Source organism: Doryrhamphus excisus, chromosome 11 (genome assembly GCF_030265055.1).
Source record: "Doryrhamphus excisus isolate RoL2022-K1 chromosome 11, RoL_Dexc_1.0, whole genome shotgun sequence".
Lineage (NCBI taxonomy): Eukaryota > Metazoa > Chordata > Actinopteri > Syngnathiformes > Syngnathidae > Doryrhamphus > Doryrhamphus excisus.
The window spans coordinates 731,463-752,135 of record NC_080476.1 but is presented as its reverse complement, the minus strand read 5'-3'; the positions used below and the strand labels follow the sequence as shown (position 1 = coordinate 752,135).

The following is a 20,673-nucleotide window of genomic DNA, read 5'->3' as shown; positions in this document are numbered from 1 at the left end:
CACAAGGCCAAAAATGCATAATTAGGTAGAAAAAAAACATACATAAGTCGCACAATGCCAAAAATGCATAATTAGGTCGAAAAAAACATACATAAGTCACACTGGAGTATAAGTCACACAAAGCCAAAAAAATGCATAATTAGGTAAAAAAAAAACATACATAAGTCGCACAATGCCAAAAATGCATAATTAGGTCGAAAAAAACATACATAAGTCGCTCTGGAGTATAAGTTGCACAATGCCAAAAATGCATAATTAGGTCGAAAAAAACATACATAAGTCGCACAAGGCCAAAAATGCATAATTAGGTAGAAAAAAACATACATAAGTCGCTCTGGAGTATAAGTCGCACAAGGCAAAAAATGCATAATAAGGTAGAAAAAAACGTACATAAATTGCTCCAGAGTATAAGTTGCACAATGCCAAAAATGCATAATTAGGTAGAAAAAAACGTACATAAGCCCCAACATGAATAAAAGAATAGAGAACAGGCTGAACAGATGTAAGATATGCTAACACAATGCTTATTCAGCTACACTAAAAATAAACATGAACACAAAAGGTGTCCATGGTTTATGGAACATAAACACTTTTTTCATTTATAAGTTGCAGGAACAGCCAACCTATGAAAAAAAGTGTGACTTATAGTCCGGAAAATACGGTAAGTTAGGTAAGTTTGAGGAAAATGTCAGTTCTCAACTAAAAAAGAGAGGAAAAGCAGCTTTTTGAAAAGACATTGGTTTGCTTTTATGACAGCTCAAATATCTAAACACTATACCACATATATACCACATATATACCACATATATACCACATATATACCACATATATACCACATATATACCACATATATACCACATATATAACACATAGATACCACATAGATACCACATATGTACCACATATATACCACATATATAACACATAGATACCACATAAATACCACATATATACCACATATATAACACATAGATACCACATAAATACCACATATATACCACATATGTTCCACATATATACCACATATATACCACATATGTACCACATATATACCACATATATACCACATATATACCACACATATACCACATATATAACACATATATACCACATATATAACATATATATACCACATATATACCACATAGATACCACATATATACCACATATATAACATATATATACCACATATATACCACACATATACCACATATATAACACATATATACCACATATATAACATATATATACCACATATATACCACACATATACCACATATATACCACATATATAACATATATATACCACATATATACCACATAGATACCACATATATACCACATATATAACATATATATACCACATATATACCACACATATACCACATATATACCACATATATACCACATATATATACCACATATATACCACATATATACCACACATATACCACATATATACCACATATATACCACATAGATACCACATATATACCACATATATAACATATATATACCACATATATACCACACATATACCACATATATAACACATATATACCACATATATAACATATATATACCACATATATACCACACATATACCACATATATACCACATATATAACATATATATACCACATATATACCACATAGATACCACATATATACCACATATATAACATATATATACCACATATATACCACACATATACCACATATATACCACATATATACCACATATATACCACATATATATACCACATATATACCACATATATACCACATATATACCACATATATACCACATATATAACATATATATACCACATATATACCACATATATAACATATATATATACCACATATATACCACATAGATACCACATATATACCACATATATACCACATATATAACACATAGATACCACATATATACCACATATATAACACATAGATACCACATAGATACCACATATATACCACATATGTACCACATATATACCACATATATATACCACATATATAACATATATATACCACACATATACCACACATATACCACATATATACCACATATGTACCACATATATACCACATAGATACCACATAGATACCACATATATACCACATATATACCACATATGTACCACATATGTACCACACATATACCACATATATACCACATATATACCACATATGTACCACATATATACCACATATGTACCACATATATACCACATATATACCACATATATAACATATATATACACCACATATATACCACATATATACCACATATATAACATATATATACCACATATATACCACATATATAACATATATATACCACATATATACCACATATATAACATATATATACCACATATATACATAACATATATATACCACATATATACCACATATATAACATATATATACCACATATATACATAACATATATATACCACATATATACCACATATATAACATATATATACCACATATATACCACATATATACCACACATATACCACATATATACCACATATATACCACATATATAACATATATATACCACATATATACCGCATATATACCACACATATACCACATATATACCACATATATACCACATATATACCACATATATAACATATATATACCAGATATATAACATATACATACCACATATATACCACATATATACCACATATATACCACATATATAACATGTATATACCACATATATACCACACATATACCACATATATACCACATATATGACATATATATATATACCACATATATGACATATATATACCACATATATACCACATATATACCACATATATGACATATATATATACCACATATATACCACATATATACCACATATTTAACACTACACCACAACATAAAGAAAACAAAGGTGGTTTTCCATGAAAATAAAACTTATATACAAATATAACACCATGAACTATTTACAATTTCCACATTTGGAATTGAACCGTGTATGTGTGCATTCCTTAAAACATCCCACTATGCAAACCTTCAGCACGCTACACTCCTCCGTGCTCTTCCACCTCCTCCTTGCCGCCATGTTTGTTTTTTTCATTCAAATTCTTATCAAATGCACTTTTGTCACCTTGCGGCCATTTGTGCGGCTTAAAGCCGCAATACATATGATGCAATATAATTCAAAAAACGTGACCTGTCTAATGCTAATTTTAGAACGTGGTATTGTGCACGTGGACCTCATGTGGCAAACACTTGCTTTTCTTTTTCTAATGTTCGATGTCAGGATTTTATCCAGTAACAGATCTCACATCGTCAAGCTCCCAGCCAGCAGGGTAGGACCGAGCTGAGCCGTGCTAGTCGTAGACAACCAGTAGTACAGTAATCGTGTACTTTAGCAATACAGCAGTAGTAAAGCACTGGAAATTGAAATCATTTCTTTTCCTTCCTGGCTGGCCAACAGCAAGTGGCGTTCATGCACACGCCTCACCAGTTCCTGCTCATCAGCAGCCCCCCCAGCAAAGAGGCTCGTTTCCAAACCGCCCGCAAGCTTTATGGCAGCACTTTTGCTTTCCAGTGAGCAAAATCAACACATTTTCATTCCAATTCCGACTTTATTTCATCCTAACAACACATTCCTTCTTTCCCAGTGGTTCCCACATTGAAAACTGGCATTCTATTTTAAGGACTGGACTTGTTAATGCCTCCAATACCAAGTTTCAGGTGAGACTATGGAAAATGTAAACATTTATACACACTTTATGTATTTATATAAAGTGTTGCTGTTATTTACACGTGTGTCCTTTCAAAAGATGCATGGAGCAGCGTACGGCAAAGGCATCTATTTAAGCCCAATCTCAAGCATCTCCTTTGGATATTCTGGTATGAATATGCACAGCATTTGAATGTAATACTCAGACGCTCATATGGGCATGGCTGTCACATTCATTTTGGGCCCTTTATGGTTTATTCATACGGAAAACAGGGTTCAATTCCACCCTCGGCCATCTCTGTGTGGAGTTTGCATGTTCTCCCCGTGCATGCGTGGGTTTTCTCCGGGTACTCCGGTTTCCTCCCACATTCCAAAAACATGCTAGGTTAATTAGCCACTCCAAATTGTCCATAGGTATGAATGTGAGTGTGAATGGTTGTTTGCATAAATGCATAATTAGGTAGAAAAAAACATACATAAGTCACTCTGGAGTATAAGTCGCACAAGGCCAAAAATCCATAATTAGGTAGAAAAAAAACATACATAGTCACACAGGAGTATAAGTCACACAATGCCAAAAATGCATAATTAGGTAGAAAAAAACATACATAAGTTGCACTGGAGTATAAGTCGCACAATGCCAAAAATGCATAATTAGGTCGAAAAAAAAACATACATAAGTCGCCACGGAGTATAAGTCGCACAAAGCCAAAAATGCATAATAAGGTAGAACAAAAACATACATAAGTCGCACTGGAGTATAAGTCGCACAATGCCAAAAATGCACAATCAGGTCAAAAAAAACATACATAAGTCGCCACGGAGTATAAGTCGCACAAAGCCAAAAATGCATAATTAGGTCGAAAAAAACATACATAAGTCGCACAAGGCCAAAAATGCATAATTATGTAGAAAAAAACATAAGTCGCACTGGAGTATAAGTCACACAAGGCCAAAAATGCATAATTAGGTAGAAAAAAACATACATAAGTCACTCTGGAGTATAAGTCACATAAGGCCAAAAATGCATAATTAGGTAGAAAAAAACATACATAAGTCACTCTGGAGTATAAGTCACACAAGGCCAAAAATGCATAATTAGGTAGAAAAAAACATACATAAGTCACACTGGAGTATAAGTCACACAAAGCCAAAAAAATGCATAATTAGGTAGAAAAAAACAGTGGTATCGCTTCATTTTATAACGAATCAGATGCAGAGTGACGCCTCTTGTCATCCAGCCTGTGTGACACACAGACACAAACCCTTCCTGTTTATAAAACTCACCAAAGATGTTGTGTAATCGTTCCACCCTGGAATAAGAATTATTATAGGTCCAAAATGAACATGACATTCATGCCCATTTTGAGTGGTTAGCGTGCAGACCTCACAGCTAGGAGACCAGGGTTCAATTCCACCCTGGGCCATCTCTGTGTGGAGTTTGCATGTTCTCCCCGTGCATGCGTGGGTTTTCTCCGGGTACTCCGGTTTCCTCCCACATTCCAAAAACATGCTAGGTTAATTAGCCACTCCAAATTGTCCATAGGTATGAATGTGAGTGTGAATGGTTGTTTGTCTATATGTGCCCTATGATTGGCTGGCGACCAGTTCAGGGTCTACCCCGCCTCTTGTGAGTCCCAAAGATCAACCAGTACCTCGCAATTGACGAGTTGACTGAGTCACAGTGTCATCTTAGTAAGAAAATGTTTCCAACACTAAATTCATCACACAGCAACTTAATACACAAAAGGTGTTTTTTAAGTTTGAAATGACAAAAAACCCAAATTTTTCAAAGTTTGAAATGAAATGAACACCGCAAAGAACACAACTAAACATCCAGCTGGAGCACAATGTTTTGGCATGAACTATAAATTCATTCATTCATTTTCTACCGCTTATCCTCTGGGAACCTGTTGTACATTCTTTGAGTTGTTGAAAGAGAACAGTAAACTTGCAAAAATGTCATTTATAGTGGCTGCACGGCGGCCGAGTGGTTAGCGCGCAGGCTCCCCGTGCATGTGTGGTTTTTCTCCGGGTACTCCGGTTTCCTCCTACATTCCAAAAACATGCTAGCTTAATTGGCAACTCCAAATTGTCCATAGGTATGAATGTGAGTGTGAATGGTTGTTTGTCTATATGTGCCCTGTGATTGGCTGGCCACCAGTCCAGGGTGTACCCCGCCTCTCGCACAGCTGACAGCTGGGATAGGCTCCAGCACCCCCGCGACCCTCGTGAGGATAAGCGGTAGAAAATAAATGAATGTATGTAAGCTTCAGCTGTACGTCTGTACCTTCCAATGTTCTTCATCAGACATGGGGAAGGGACAACACCAGATACCAACCAAGGAGGACCTCCTGAAGAAATATAACCACATCCATAAAGTCCAACAGGTAAGCCACTTTTTACATCGAGCTTGTATCTTCCAAATCTTGGTGTTAAACGTGATATTATCTCATTGTTGCAGGATCCGCCTGGCAGGTTTCTGCAAAGCAGGAACCTAAACTGTGTTGCGCTTTGCGAAGGTTGGTATCACCAAGAAAAGCTTTTTATTTGTATTAATTGACTCCACTCTTTTGCATAACATTTGTGTTTGTTATATAAACAGTAATAACCACAAAGGACCTCAAGAAGCACGGGAACGTGTGGGTGTGCCCCGTATCCGACCACGTGTGCACACGTTTCCTGTTTGTGTAAGTGCAACCGAAACACGCCAACTTCAGCGCAACATTGTGCGTCTGCCTTGAAACAATGTGCCGCCATTTTGTGTCTCAGGTATGAAAACGGCCGCGTGGGAGATGTCCACATCAACACTCAGGACTCCGACATTCAGAGACAAATTTTACACGTCATTGCAACCAGGCCAAGCTGAAAAAAGGACGGATATACGTACCATACAGGTGGTCACATGACGTTTTGGGGTTCCAATCGATTGATTAACTGATGCCAAAGTAGATCATGAGGTTTGAGCATTTGGAAGTGAGCCCCGGAATCAATGAAACCTGAACTTCCTTACACGGGCTGCACTCAGTAAACACACGGGGGTCCTTGGGAACGTTTGGGAGAGTGACCAATCACAGTGGGGCGGGGGTGGAGTCAAGTTACACACACCTCTTGGGCGGTAGGCAGGAAATCCAAGGAATCATTGCTGGAAGGGGTGCAGAATCCGGAAGATCTAGAAAGCCGTAGCTGCTCTACAGGAGTCCATAACTCAATGCAAGGGTCCATTTAAGTCCTCAATCTCCAATCTTAATTCAGATCTTTTTAGTCACTACGAGGTTAGCCCTTTTTTCCGACACTATTTTACAACATCTGTGCAAATGATATGCAAATGAGATGATGACACACCGAGGATAGCCAATGATTACCTTTTGTCACGCCCTGCAGTGACACCAATTAGCTGCTTCAGGTGAGCAGCCTGTTGGTTTCTCTTTGGTTGTTTTGCTTTGGTTTTCCTTCCGAGCTTCCTGTACGGTTTTGTGTCGTCATTTCAGACCTTGGCGGTCCTGATGGGAGGAGCTACCTGACAAGCTTATCTGTGCTACACCTTTGGTGGCAGGGGGGCGTCGTTCCATTGCTCCTCAAGGACGCCCGCCAACTCCTAGCTTTTCTTATTGAGAGAGATTTACGATCGTCTGCTCTTCGCCTTCCTGCCTGCCAGGTAGCTTCTCCCAGTCTTTCGCCAATAATTAGATACCGTATTTAGTCTTTAATATGGTGCTTTTAGTTGCATTTATAATTTATTGCACAATAGTTTTCCGTTATTGCATTTTTGCCTTATGGCTGCTGTGTGCGGTAGAACGGATATTAAAAGACTCTTTCTTCAAATCGACCTGCTTGTCTGGGATTCAACCCATCCTGAAGCGTGAGATATTTTGGAGGCGTACGAGTGTGTTCAGTGTTCAAAATGCATGTCTGTTGGTTTCTCTCCCAGAGGCGAGCGTTGAACGTAACAAAAAAAAAATTCCCAATATTCTTTGACCATTAGAGTCCCAAAGATCAACCAGTACCTCGCAATTGACGAGTTGACTGAGTCACAGTGTCATCTTAGTAAGAACACTAAATTCATCACACAGCAACTTAATACACAAAAGGTGTTTTTTAAGTTTGAAATGACAAAAAACCCAAATTTTTCAAAGTTTGAAATGAAATGAACACGGCAAAGAACACAACTAAACATCCAGCTGGAGCACAATGTTTTGGCATGAACTATAAATTCATTCATTCATTTTCTACCGCTTATCCTCTGGGACCCTGTTGTACATTCTTTGAGTTGTTGAAAGAGAACAGTAAACTTGCAAAAATGTCATTTATAGTGGCTGCACGGCGGCCGAGTGGTTAGCGCGCAGGCTGACCGTGCATGTGTGGTTTTTCTCCGGGTACTCCGGTTTCCTCCCACATTCCAAAAACATGCTAGGTTAATTGGCCACTCCAAATTGTCCATAGGTATGAATGTGAGTGTGAATGGTTGTTTGTCTATATGTGCCCTTGGATAGGCTCCAGCACCCCCGCGACCTTTGTGAGGATAAGCGGTAGAAAATGAATGAATGAATTTATAGTTCATGCCAAAACATTGTGCCGCAGCTGGATGTTTAGTTGTGTTCTTTGCAGTGTTCATTTCATTTCAAACTTTGAAAAATTTGGGTTTTTTGTCATTTCAAACTTTATAAACACCTTTTGTGTATTAAGTTGCTGTGTGATGAATTTAGTGTCGGAAAAATTTTCTTACTAAGATGACACTGTGATTCAGACTGTTAATCTTTACCAATCTTTGCTACTTCCCGGTCCACAGCAGACTTTTCCTTCTCTCATGTTTTCCTCATTCATCAACTCTTCACACCGTCACAGTATTTAGTACAGTAAACCTCGGATATATCGGACTCGGATATATCTGAAAATCGCTCACAACGGACAGATAAAAAAGAAGCAATTTTTCTGTAATGCATTTCCAATAAAAATTCATTGCATATATCGGATTTTTTATAACGGATTTCGCCTATTTCGGACAAAATCTCCAGTCCCGTTCCAATGCATTTCCATGAAATTTCCCTCGCATATATCGGATGGCCGCATCGTGGCGCTCCGATTCGCCGAATCGTGACAGGCCGCTATACGACGTCATTTGCAGCGTTGCCTGGTACATTGGAAACATAGTCAAGGAAGTGCCTTTTTATAACGGATAAAATCCGATTTACGCATAAACTGGATATAAATCCGATATATGCGTAAAACTGACATTTTCCGGTATACGCATATAACGGATTTCGCTTATATCGGACAAAACCAGTGGGAACAATTGAATCCGATATATCCGAGGTTTACTGTATTTGAGCATTTAAAAGTAATATTTAAAGTCATTTACTTAGTCTTGCATTTAATTTGAACAAACGACAGCGTGCTTATTGTTCATGTTAGCAAACACCGCAGGATGCATCCCCTCCTGTGAGGCAGAAAGGCAACATTATAACACTACCGTGCTTCCATATGAGCCCCACAGCTGCCACCCCTTCTTCTCCCGTCGGCGTGGTTGGCTTCCATTGCTGTTTTAAAGACATTTAGGCCAAAAAAGTGATGACATAGTAGTGACATCATAGTACAGCAGCCATTTAGTGGGTCATCCCAGCAGGCGATAGATTGACTACAAGGTTGCATTAGCCCAAAGGACGACCATATGGCTTCCTGATTCTGGTGCAAAGGATACGGACATGATTACCAGACTCGTATGGGCATCAAACACCCAAACTTTCTGAATGATTGATTGCACAATAAAACAATTGAGTTGTGCACAAGCGCACGCCTCGTTGCGTCACATTTAATCATGCGTATTCATTCGCAAAATTCCTGCGGCTTCAGGGTGTAAATGAAGTTTGATTGGCCAACGCCAGCGTACATTAATGAGTTAGAATGCCGCATGTGCCTTTAAGAGCTCTTTGTGCCACTCCACATGCCTCTCTCGGAGCCTCGTGAGTGTTTCTTGGCATCGACTCTCCTCCTGCTGAACCGGGCGAGGATGTCCTTCACATCAGAGGTAGAAGTAGACAAAGACATGTCCATGTTTCTTCTTTTTCTTCATTACCTCACAATGACGGATGTTTGGACACATTATGGACTGTAAACAATGACGGAACCAACGGATCAGATGAGAACTTCACTCAGTCAGAAGAACTTGAGGAGAGTGAGCCGCACAGAAGACAGCAGTCCCTATCCCATTCCTGGACTTGCCACGGACTTTCTCCACATGAGAGTGAAAGAAGGAAGCAAGATCCGCAATTTACTGCGCTTCGCAACAGCTCGCATGCAAGACCAAGGCAAAAACAGCGAGACACCGCTGAGACAGGTCGTCTTCACCGGTTCGGACAGAGGAGTCACTAAGACCATCACTTGTGTGGAGATCCTCAAACGCAAAGTGGCAGGACTCCACCAGGTCTCCAAGCTCTACTACAAGACAGTGAATGAGGTTTGGGAAGATGACGGAGACGGAGACGGAGACGTGGGTGGAAGCAGGCAGAGGACAGTCCCTGCCATCTGTATCCTGCTGTCCAAAGACCCTCTCGACGCTCAGGAGCCCGGATACCAACCTCCACATACCGCGATCACAGAGGACACGGACACATGTGAAGGCGTGACCCGGACGCCGCATGGGCCACCCTCGGCTAAGCGAATACGTATGGAAGACTGGAGTCAAAGTGTGCCTCTGTTGACAAATCCATTTCAGGGTGGCCTAGTCGGCTTACCAGGACAAAAACATGGCGAGAGAAAGAGCCTTCATAGCACAGCGGTTCAACTAGCAACCAGCCGGTCCACTCTAGACAGAGAAGAACCTGTTTTTGATGTAGGTCCTTAAAAACCGCAGAGAAGAAGACTACTACCCCCATCCAGATAGAGAAGCTGCTCCTTATGCATCCATTTCTGTACCGCTGGTCATCGTTAGGGTCCCGGGTAAGCTGGAGCCTATCCTCGCTGACGGTCAGGGGCGGGGTACACCTGGACTGGATGCCCATCGCAGGGAACATGTACTCCGTATATGGACCAGCAACCACTCACGTTCACTTTAAGACCAATGGACAATTCAGAGAAGCACCAAACTACACGCAGAACAGGAAGGACATATACATGACTAGGACATCGACCTTCTCCTGGTTTTAAGCAGCTATCTTGCTTCACAGCCATTTTAATGGACAACAAACATACAATTATTAATTAATTATACAATAAGTAATTATGTAAAACGTACATATTAAATCTTCTGGTTCACTTACTGTTGTACTTTTTCAAATAACCCGCGCGCGCAACGTAACCTGAGGTGGCTAACGAATCAAGCTATCTTTAGCTAGTTTAGTCGTCTCCCCTCTCAAAATATACACACTGTGGACGATGCACAACATAATCACCCTTCTGCTATATGTTAACCACGTTCACCTTACCTCGTGTCTAGTCTGACGCTTTCTAGTTAGTTAATATTACGTTTAATGACAATGGCATTTTAAGCTAGCATCCACTCGGTCACATTAGCCCTTTTAGAATTCGGTATTTTCAACCGCCAGAAAATAACTGAAGTGCACAGCGAACAACAATATAAATTAATTCTAACATGCTGCTTCAGTTGAAACTCCAAATAATTGGTTTATTAAGTAATTAGCAGAAACTTACCGTACGTACTCTTTCCACTGGGAGAAAATGCCGTCTTGAAAATTCTGACGGTTAGAAATTGAAGAGGAGGTGGGCGGGGCTCTTCAGAGTAAGTCTAACACTGCTCATTTAACGACGGAAATTGACACCAACACTGGGGGGCGCTTTACTCAAGCTGTTGTTGTATTAACTCGGATAGAGTCAATGCACTTTGACACTGCATATTTAACACTGGGGAATTTACTGTGTAGGTGTGTGTTTGGAAGGGAGACAGTGCAACTCAAAGAGAAAGAAGCACTGATAAAAAAAAAAAAAAAAAAGGTAAAGGCGCCAATTAGAGACAGAGAGCCCTTTTCATTGCACGTATAGGATGGAGTATATTATTATTATTATTATTATTAACCTCCAAACGTTTCTCCTGTGGTGAAAAGAACTGAGCCATATTGTTCCCCGGTGTTATTCCTTCATTTTGAGCTGTGAATATTCTTATGTTCCGAGGAAGCTCGGGGATCTCTCGGAGGTTTGCATGTGTGGATTTCTTTTTTTTTTTTTTTTTTGCGGCGTATTGAATTGAAAGTAAACTTCCCCTGATAAATAGTTTCCAGTTTAAGTGACCTTTGATGAACTTGGATTGCATTGTCATCAGGATGCTGGTGAATGGACAAGGAGGGGGGACAACTCTTATGAATGAATGTACAGTGCAACCTCTACATTTGAACGACCTTGAAGCAGGAGTGTCCAAGGTGAGACCTGGGGGCCGTTTGCAGCCTGCAGGACATTCTAAGAATAGGATTCAATGGGAAAACTAAGGGGAACTACAGTAGTACAATTAGAAATATTGGTAAAAAAATCTAACAATTGTGACAGAAAGTTGCAATCTAACGAGAAAACGAAAAAAAATTATAACAATTAATATATGAGGAAAAATAATGCCATTTGTGCACATTGTTAAACAAACAAATCTAAATAAAGTTGTGGAAATATGATATAATATGGGCATAAAGTCATAATATTACACACACAAATTTAACAGAGGAAAGGTGAATTCAAATTCAAGAAAGAAAATGTTTTTTTTTAAACTTGTACTATTAAGAGAAACAAACAATACAATATAAAGTTGTAATTTTAGGAAATTTAGGTTGGGGCAAAGGATATAATATCATGGAAATAAAGTCAAAATATGATAGGAAATAAGAGGACAATTTACACAAAAAATATATAATATTAATATATATTAAATATATAATATAAAATATTTATTCTCATCAAATTATGGCTGTTTTTTTACCTGTGTAAAAAAACAGCCATAATTTGATGAGAATAAATAAATATCACAAGGAAAAGTTGTATTCTAACCAGAAAGATAGTTTTACAAAATGGACTTGTAATAGGAAGAAAATAATGTTATTTTTGTAGCATATAGTTGAAATATTAAATATATATGTATATTTGTAAAATTACGAGAAACAAATAAAGCAAAAATAAAGTTATAATCATCATTCAATTACTTTCAGGTGCTCCACCACATCAGAAAAGACAGGAAGAGGAGTAGGAGGAAGAGGAGGAGTAGGAGAACACCAGAGGACAATATCCAAAGACAACACACATACAAGTGAGCAATATTGGTCACCTAAATCCTTTCCCAGACGTCTTGAACGCCACACTTGAAGCTGAGACAATAGACATTCATCACTGAATCTCTTCTGCCATCTAGCGGTTGAAAGCAACAACAGCTGCACATGCGCAGTAACATCCTGAGAGGCATATTTGGTTCCAACTTCGATTTAATAGGACAAGCATTGGACAAAGGATGAATAAGGACTCGTATTATTCTAAAAAAATATATATTCAAATAATACAATACCGACTTGTTTGTCCACCGCATTTAATAAAAATGAAATAAAACAAAATAAAAATATAAGTCAATTGTATGTATTGCATTGTCGTGTTACAATAATTAAGGAAGCAACACTATCAAAATAAAATTATACTGCATAGCTACTTTCTACCACTAGAGGTCAGCGTTGCCACATATATACATTAGACCAAATGTTGACTGCTTTACCGTTTAGTTTTAATTAATGAACCGTAAAAAGATATACAACAATAACAAATCAGTACATAAATAGAAATTTGATATATTTAAAAAAAAAACACAATATATTTTACTTTACAAATGGAACCTTAATTAATTATTAGTACTGGAAAAAATATAGTTTTCATCACACCCAGCAACCAGGTGATTTGAATCACGAGGGTTGACTCCTGTGATTCTGTGCACCCAATCAGGATATCACCTCTTGATCACATGACACACAATGACCAATAGATAGCTAACAGGAAGACCCTCACCAAACAAACATGGGGAAACACTTGCTGCACAGGTAAGCTAGCAAATACATTTTAAACAATATACAATATGTTTTAACACTGCTGTATCTAAATATGTTATAGGCACCAACCAATTACTACTGCTGTGACTGGTAGCACTAAGCTAGCAGCATTTCATAGATTGGTAAGTGAAGAACTGGTAGTGTTGCTAAAATTAGCTTCACTTAGCTTAGCCACCTAGCCTCATTGTGTAGGCCGGTTAGCATGAACAGAACAGCATGAACATTTTGAGTATTGTGTTCACAGAACTTACCAATATCACAGCTCCTGTGTTGATATGGTTAATTGATGTGGTCTGTGTTCATACAGGCCGGTTTTGGTACAGGAGGACATTGATGGCGAGCTAAGCGAAGGAGACCTAGAGCCAGGACCGCCTTGGACTCCATGTGGATGAACTGACGACCCACCTGCTCCTTCAGGCCTGGTAGGAGGTTCTTTCTTTGTTGTTGTTGTTATATTGTTTAGGGGTTTATGATATGGACTATGGGTCATTTTTCCTCCCTACTAATTACTGCTAACTACAACTAATTAAACACTGGTGACAAATATATAGGATATCGCAAATATATGTGATATGGAATTCATTCTTTGGGAAGAATGAATTCTAACCTGGGAAGTAAACAGGCTAATGTTGCAAATGATTTGCTTTCAACCCACACAGCAAGAAATAAGCTTGCTGATTGTATTCTTACTGAACAAACTAAGTCAAAGACATTTCATAAAGTTGCAAATGTAGCCACACCGCATGTTTTTAAATTGATGTTAGAGAAAAAAACAAAACTAACAAAGGCTCCTGGCAGAATAAATTACCGGAACACAAACAGACCTAATGGCTGCAATATAACTTACCTGATGATTCTCGCTTGATGCTAATGTATTGCATGTGTAATGTCTTACAGTGTGTGACCTAGCATAATCATGACCACTTTTATTCGACAGAATATAAATTATCTTTATTTGTCAAAGCCTGGAAAAGAAAGAAAATGTGACTTCATGTAATGTGATTATTTTCCTGATGAAAGCAAAACATTTCTCATAATTGCACTGTAGAATGACCCCGGGCTATTTGTGCCTTAAATGCCTTACATTCATATTTTTGTTAATTTCTCCATCTTAATGACCGAAAATGCTTAATTTGGGGCCAGGAATACATACAATTTGTCGATACATGCATATGTTTGGACTATTAGACCATATTCAACCGCTAAACGGTGATCATCTATTTATGACCTCATTCAATCTCGGATATTTTTCAAAAGCCATCCCTCTTGGTACAGCCCATTTTTGATGGCACACAGAATATTTCCATCAAACATTTAACAACTCAATACACTCGTATGTGACTTTTACTCATCTATATACACCATTGTTTGCACTAAAATTAATATATATTCCAGTGTCTGCAATACGTATCTGCTCCTGTGCAATATTATGTGTATATCTTGTAAAACTGTCTTTTTTTTTACTTTTATTTTTTGTATACTTTTTTAACTGAAAGGAGAAGCTCTACAATGTCGTTGTACATCTTGTATAATGACAAAGGCCGTTCCATTCCACTTCCTACTCAACAAGCAGGATCAAAACTAGCAAAGTGCTGTCAGTGTGTTTTTCTAAAACGGTGCATTCAGGTGCGTTCAACACCTCGGACACGAGTTGCCGCTGTATTCTGGGACACTTGTAAATCACAGCAAACACACCCACACATGCAGTAAAATATGGGAAAGTTTCAGGAAAATATCAGTTTCCAACTAAAACAGCTTTGTGATACATACAAGTATATCGGGTATCGTCCGATCCACCAACCTTCTCTACCTCCACAAAGGTCTGAAAGTCAGCCACTGCCCCCCCCCCCCCCTCCCTTTGCTCTGCCAGACTGACGGCTAGTAATCAAGATGCTAAAATCAGACCTGACATGCAAGTTTTGTTTGTTTTTAAACAGCAAAAATGTCACATCTAACAAAGTTATAACTTGGTATAAATGCACCTGCTCTTTTTCTTGTTCTTGCAATGTCGTTCAAACACTTGAAATGTGCAATCTCGCATACTGCTGATGTCTTTGTCCCACTAATTAAGTGTTGAAATGATTTGCTTTCTTCCTCTTTCTGTGATGTCTTTGTTTCCGATTTGCCACTTTACTACTACAAGTAAACAGCACTCCATTCTCTATTTGTCATACATTGATGAGTCATTGTCATTAAAAGCAGCACCGGTGCGGCATTGTGCAATTGAACTGCAGCAAACCACCAAAAGACGACAGGAAGCAGTGACGTCAGAGTGCTTGTTGTTTATCTGTTACCAGCATCCCACCCTAAATAATCTTTCATCTCAGCTCTTGCGAGGTGTCGTCGTTCTTTTGAGATGACTGACATTTGAAGCGACGCGTTAGATTTTGGATTAAGATAGTTTCCTAGCGTTCGCGGCGGTCAGGTTATTCTGTGTAAAGTAGAGCAGCTTTGTGTTTATCTCAGCTGCGAGTGTAACCATGCAAAACTTTCACCTTTTGCAACCTTTTACTGTGAAGGTTTGCACTTTATGAACGTTTTTTTTAGGTAAGATTTGGAACAGGGCATAAGAGCTCCCCAGCTCTCTTAAATTGCCGTTGTTCACTCACAACACAATGCAATTTTAAGCCGGAAATATGCCTCACACACTTAAAACAGTATAAAATCCCGGGCTATTTGTGCCTTTTTTTAAATGCAAAAATTTTTTTTTAGAAAATTTATATAACACCTTGCAATTATCATGCATTGGGAAACAATGTAAAGTATTATGTTATTTGGAGCAAATATATGTATTAAGTGGACCAAACCATAACCTTAAAACTGAGGTGTCTACTGTGCATCCTGGATAGCCGCCTCATGTTCGCAGTTGTTCACAAACTACCCAGGATATAGGGATTTACCTACAGTATTTCGCCTACAAAAACCTCTAAAAAAAACTGCCAAGTGTTCCGTATTCCGTTGTCCCAAGGTAGGATGCTATATAGCAAACACAGAATGCTTCCTCCCTTCTGTGGCCCCTTCTCAAGGTTCCTTTTGTCCCAAAAGGGGTTTTGAGTTTTTCCCTTGCCTGGATGGGGGTTCAGATCAGGGGATGTAGGCGATCGTTGCCAGCTTGTAAAGCCGGTTGAGGCTCTTTTGTGATTAAGGGATATATAAATAAACTTGACTTGACTTCTCTCTGCTGTTGTTTGTTGACGGATGTAGCGTTAGTTGCTTGCACTCTGAAATCAATGCCCTCAAGAAAAGTTCTGGTAATGCTTAAAATGACCAAAATACTGTAAGTATTACGTGTTATGATTGATGATTGTGTCTGCAGCTGTTACTACGTTGATACATGTCTGTTCTTGTGAAATTAAATACAAAAAATGTAAAAGTGCTTTCAAGCAGGCTGAAGGATCGACTCGATTGGATTCTCCGTCGGCGACTTAGAGAGAGCGAGCAAAGGCGAGCAGATGGTGCGAGAACTAAAAATAAAAGGTGGTGCCCAATCCTTCTTCAAAAGTAATCAAATAAACCCGGAGTACTCCGACACTCTTAATAATTACTATCAAATCTGTCAGTTTACACTTAGACTTTGCTACCTCGTCACACAGCCAGAAATAGCAGCCATCGTCTCATAGGTCGGTGACTTTGGAGATATGAAGTTACTACTAAACACTAACAGTCTCAGAAAATACACAAGCCCACAAACAGTTTACTCAATACTGCAAACAGTACAAAGCACAAATGTACTTTCATTGTGACTATTGTATTTTGCAAAGACTTTACTGTGAACTCAGATTCATGCCCAGTTGTGAAAGCATTGGTTTTCTGCCAAAAGGAAGTTCTTCCCTCCCCCGTTCTTCCTCAGCCCCTCCCCGCTCGGATGGGCGTGCCGAGGGAATCTGACAACATGCGTGATGATGTTCAGCAGCTAGAGTTGTGCCCACATCCGTTCAGAATAGAAACTTTTTGTAGCCTGCAGCAGGTGGTTCACAGCAACGGTGGAAACGAGAAGTGGAGACCAACTGGCTGAATGAAAAGTCCTATGTTCTAACTTCCATCCATCCCTAGTCAATAAGGCCTGTCGTCATCTGGACTGTCAATCGCCAGTAAGTGACAGGGCACACTCCACAAAGTGTTTTGAACCCGATACGGTATTTACCACTTGGCCAATGTGCAGTAGGGGTGGTTGTTCCTGCAAATATTGGTATGGACCAATGCCAATTGAATCATAACTCCAGGGCCAGTTGCGCTGATATCAGTACTTAGTCATTGAATTAATTTGTGATCATAATCCGAAATTATATTTTTTTTCAACAATGTTAAGAATGGAATATTTTCTATCCTTTTCAACATGTCTTGTTCAAAGGAGATGGGCTATATTCCATTCCTAATATTTTCCCGTCTGCTTCAAACAGGATATGTTGAAAGCTTCTTGAGAGCAGAGGGAAAATGTTCCATCCCTAACATATATTCCATGTTCCATTCCTAACAACAAACTAATTTGACAATATATTTCAACATATCTTGCTCAAAGGAGAGGGAACATATTCCATTCCTATTTTCCGTCTGCTTCAAACAGGATATGTTGAAAGCTTCTTGAGAGCAGAGGGAAAATGTTCCATCCCTAACATATATTCCATGTTCCATTCCTAGCAACAAACTAATTTAACAATATATTTCAACATATCTTGCTCAAAGGAGAGGGAACATATTCCATTCCTATTTTCCGTCTGCTTCAAACAGGATATGTTGAAAGCTTCTTGAGAGCAGAGGGAAAATGTTCCATCCCTAACATATGTTCCATTCCCAGCAACAAACTAATTTAACAATATATTTCAACATATCTTGCTCAAAGGAGAGGGAACATATTCCATTCCTATTTTCCGTCTGCTTCAAACAGGATATGTTGAAAGCTTCTTGAGAGCAGAGGGAAAATGTTCCATCCCTAACATATATTCCATGTTCCATTCCTAGCAACAAACTAATTTAACAATATATTTCAACATATCTTGCTCAAAGGAGAGGGAACATATTCCATTCCTATTTTCCGTCTGCTTCAAACAGGATATGTTGAAAGCTTCTTGAGAGCAGAGGGAAAATGTTCCATCCCTAACATATATTCCATGTTCCATTCCTAACAACAAACTAATTTAACAATATATTTCAACATATCTTGCTCAAAGGAGAGGGAACATATTCCATTCCCATTTTCCGTCTGCTTCAAATATGTTGAAAGCTTCTTGAGAGCAAAGGGAAAATGTTCCATCCCTAACATACATATATTCCATGTTCCATTCCTAACAACAAACTAATTTGACAATATATTTCAACATATCTTGCTCAAAGGAGAGGGAACATATTCCATTCCTATTTTCCGTCTGCTTCAAACAGGATATGTTGAAAGCTTCTTGAGAGCAGAGGGAAAATGTTCCATCCCTAACATATATTCCATGTTCCATTCCTAACAACAACAAACAAATTTAACAAAATATATATATATCCCTTATTCCATTTTATAGCATACAATTGTTTGAGCAAAATTCGTCATATTGTACATGTATGTATAATAATGTAGTCATGTATATGTTGACATTTTATAAAGAAATCAATTTAAATGTAAGAGGGATATTCCTAATTGTTTCCTAATTTATTGTATTGAGTTAGAATTCAATGAACACAAACAAAAATACCAAAAAGCAAAAGCTGTTATTCTGCTTCATTATTAATAATATTGATCAATCCATTTCAAAACAGATTACAATTATCAGGCTTTTCTCTAACTTTAATAATGTAAAAATATAATCCAATATAAAATAAGAATTAGCAACACTTTCAGATGTGAACATAATGTTTCCAATGACAGATCGGTCTCAAATAGACTGATATTCAGCGACACCTTCACCACCATTTGCATGATCAATGACATAAAGCCCATTTACTCCCGACAGGCCAGGTAATCAAGCACAGAAACACTGATTATCTAGCAAAACGACCTCACCAGTAGAGTATGTTGGTCAAGCATTGCAGTATTATTATTCAACAGGCAAAACATTCAGTCAACTGGTGCTCATGTCTGACATTTAAGCCACCGTGACGTCATAACAACACACAATTTAGTAGTTCTTCGTAGTTCGGATGTCATATTTTCTCCTCTTTGGTTTGGAACAACTACGTCTACGACTCCCTCCGACAATCTTACCCTGCGTGTCAGCTGTTTTGCACCACTACTTCTACTACCAGTACTACTACGATCCACTACCACTACGATCCACTACTTCGACTGCTACTGCGCGCGCACACACACATACGCACATACAGTAAGCGCGTGCCAAAACACGTGGTTAACTTACCTCGTGTCCTTTTCGGCCCCCTCACGTGAAGCACCTTCGTCTTATATGTTTTAAAACCCGAACGTCGAGCTTGAAACCAGCATGTCAAGCTTGTTTACAACTTTTCAGCGTGAACTGTGATTGGTCCGAGAGGAGTTTAAGCCACGCCCCCCGAAACTACGTCACGGGGCTGACTCAGTTCTGCTTTGTTTTCCTCCTAAGAGGCAGACACTATTAGGGCGGAAGTGAACTTAAAAACTACTCTCATATTAAACGTCATCAGAATAATTTTAATGCAATATCTTATGCCTTAAATTGTTTTTGATATACTTCTCATGGTATATTGATTGTGTGAGTTAAAAGATGCATTCTATGTATTAAATGAGGGGTGTCCAAAGTGCAGCCCAGTAGCCATTTGTGGCCCACAGCTGTCAATTGAAAAGTTGCAATTGTGGGGAAAATGTAGTTGTTCAAAGATTGTAGTGTTAGAAGAATAATAGACAATATGATGCGAGTAAAGTCAGAAAATACAAGACAATGTAAATATTGAAATATTTTTTGATAACTCGAAAAACAAGCAGAAAATGTGTAATTAAGGAGAAAAAATTGA

General features: G+C 38.4%; 3 protein-coding genes across 15 annotated transcripts in view; 2 read left to right on the top strand and 1 right to left on the bottom strand.

Moving 5' to 3' along the window:
- Nucleotides 1-13,170, top strand: part of LOC131138880 (protein mono-ADP-ribosyltransferase PARP6-like) — a 46,507-nt gene extending 33,337 nt beyond the window's left edge. For 7 of the 12 annotated variants that reach the window (XM_058088210.1, XM_058088211.1, XM_058088208.1 and 4 more), the window contains 8 exons: nt 3,305-3,353; nt 3,482-3,594; nt 3,669-3,741; nt 3,831-3,900; nt 6,041-6,120; nt 6,195-6,252; nt 6,336-6,420; nt 6,503-8,288. In XM_058088210.1, coding sequence (XP_057944193.1) covers nt 3,305-3,353; nt 3,482-3,594; nt 3,669-3,741; nt 3,831-3,900; nt 6,041-6,120; nt 6,195-6,252; nt 6,336-6,420; nt 6,503-6,599 — 625 coding nt within the window. In that variant the 3' untranslated portion in view covers nt 6,600-8,288. The other 5 variants (XR_009132149.1, XR_009132148.1, XM_058088209.1 and 2 more) reach the window with 5 other exon arrangements.
- The window catches only part of LOC131138881 (pyruvate kinase PKM-like), a 52,464-nt gene extending 32,235 nt beyond the window's left edge, over nt 1-20,229 (bottom strand). The window contains exon 1 of one of the 2 annotated variants that reach the window (XM_058088213.1): nt 20,085-20,229. The gene's annotated coding sequence lies outside the window, so the exon portion shown is untranslated. The remainder of the gene's footprint in view (nt 1-20,084) is intronic. The other variant, XM_058088218.1, reaches the window with a different exon arrangement.
- LOC131138884 (ribonuclease P protein subunit p25-like protein) lies at nt 8,360-11,708 on the top strand. The gene has a single exon (XM_058088224.1). The coding sequence runs from the start codon at nt 9,846-9,848 to the stop codon at nt 10,569-10,571; it is 726 nt and encodes a 241-aa protein (XP_057944207.1). The 5' UTR covers nt 8,360-9,845; the 3' UTR covers nt 10,572-11,708.
- Nucleotides 20,230-20,673: the final 444 nt, after the last annotated feature.

What these genes read in the sequence shown, in the direction of transcription:
- LOC131138884 (XM_058088224.1), top strand. Translation starts at nt 9,846, where the DNA reads ATGACGGAACCAACGGATCAGATGAGAACTTCACTCAGTCAGAAGAAC.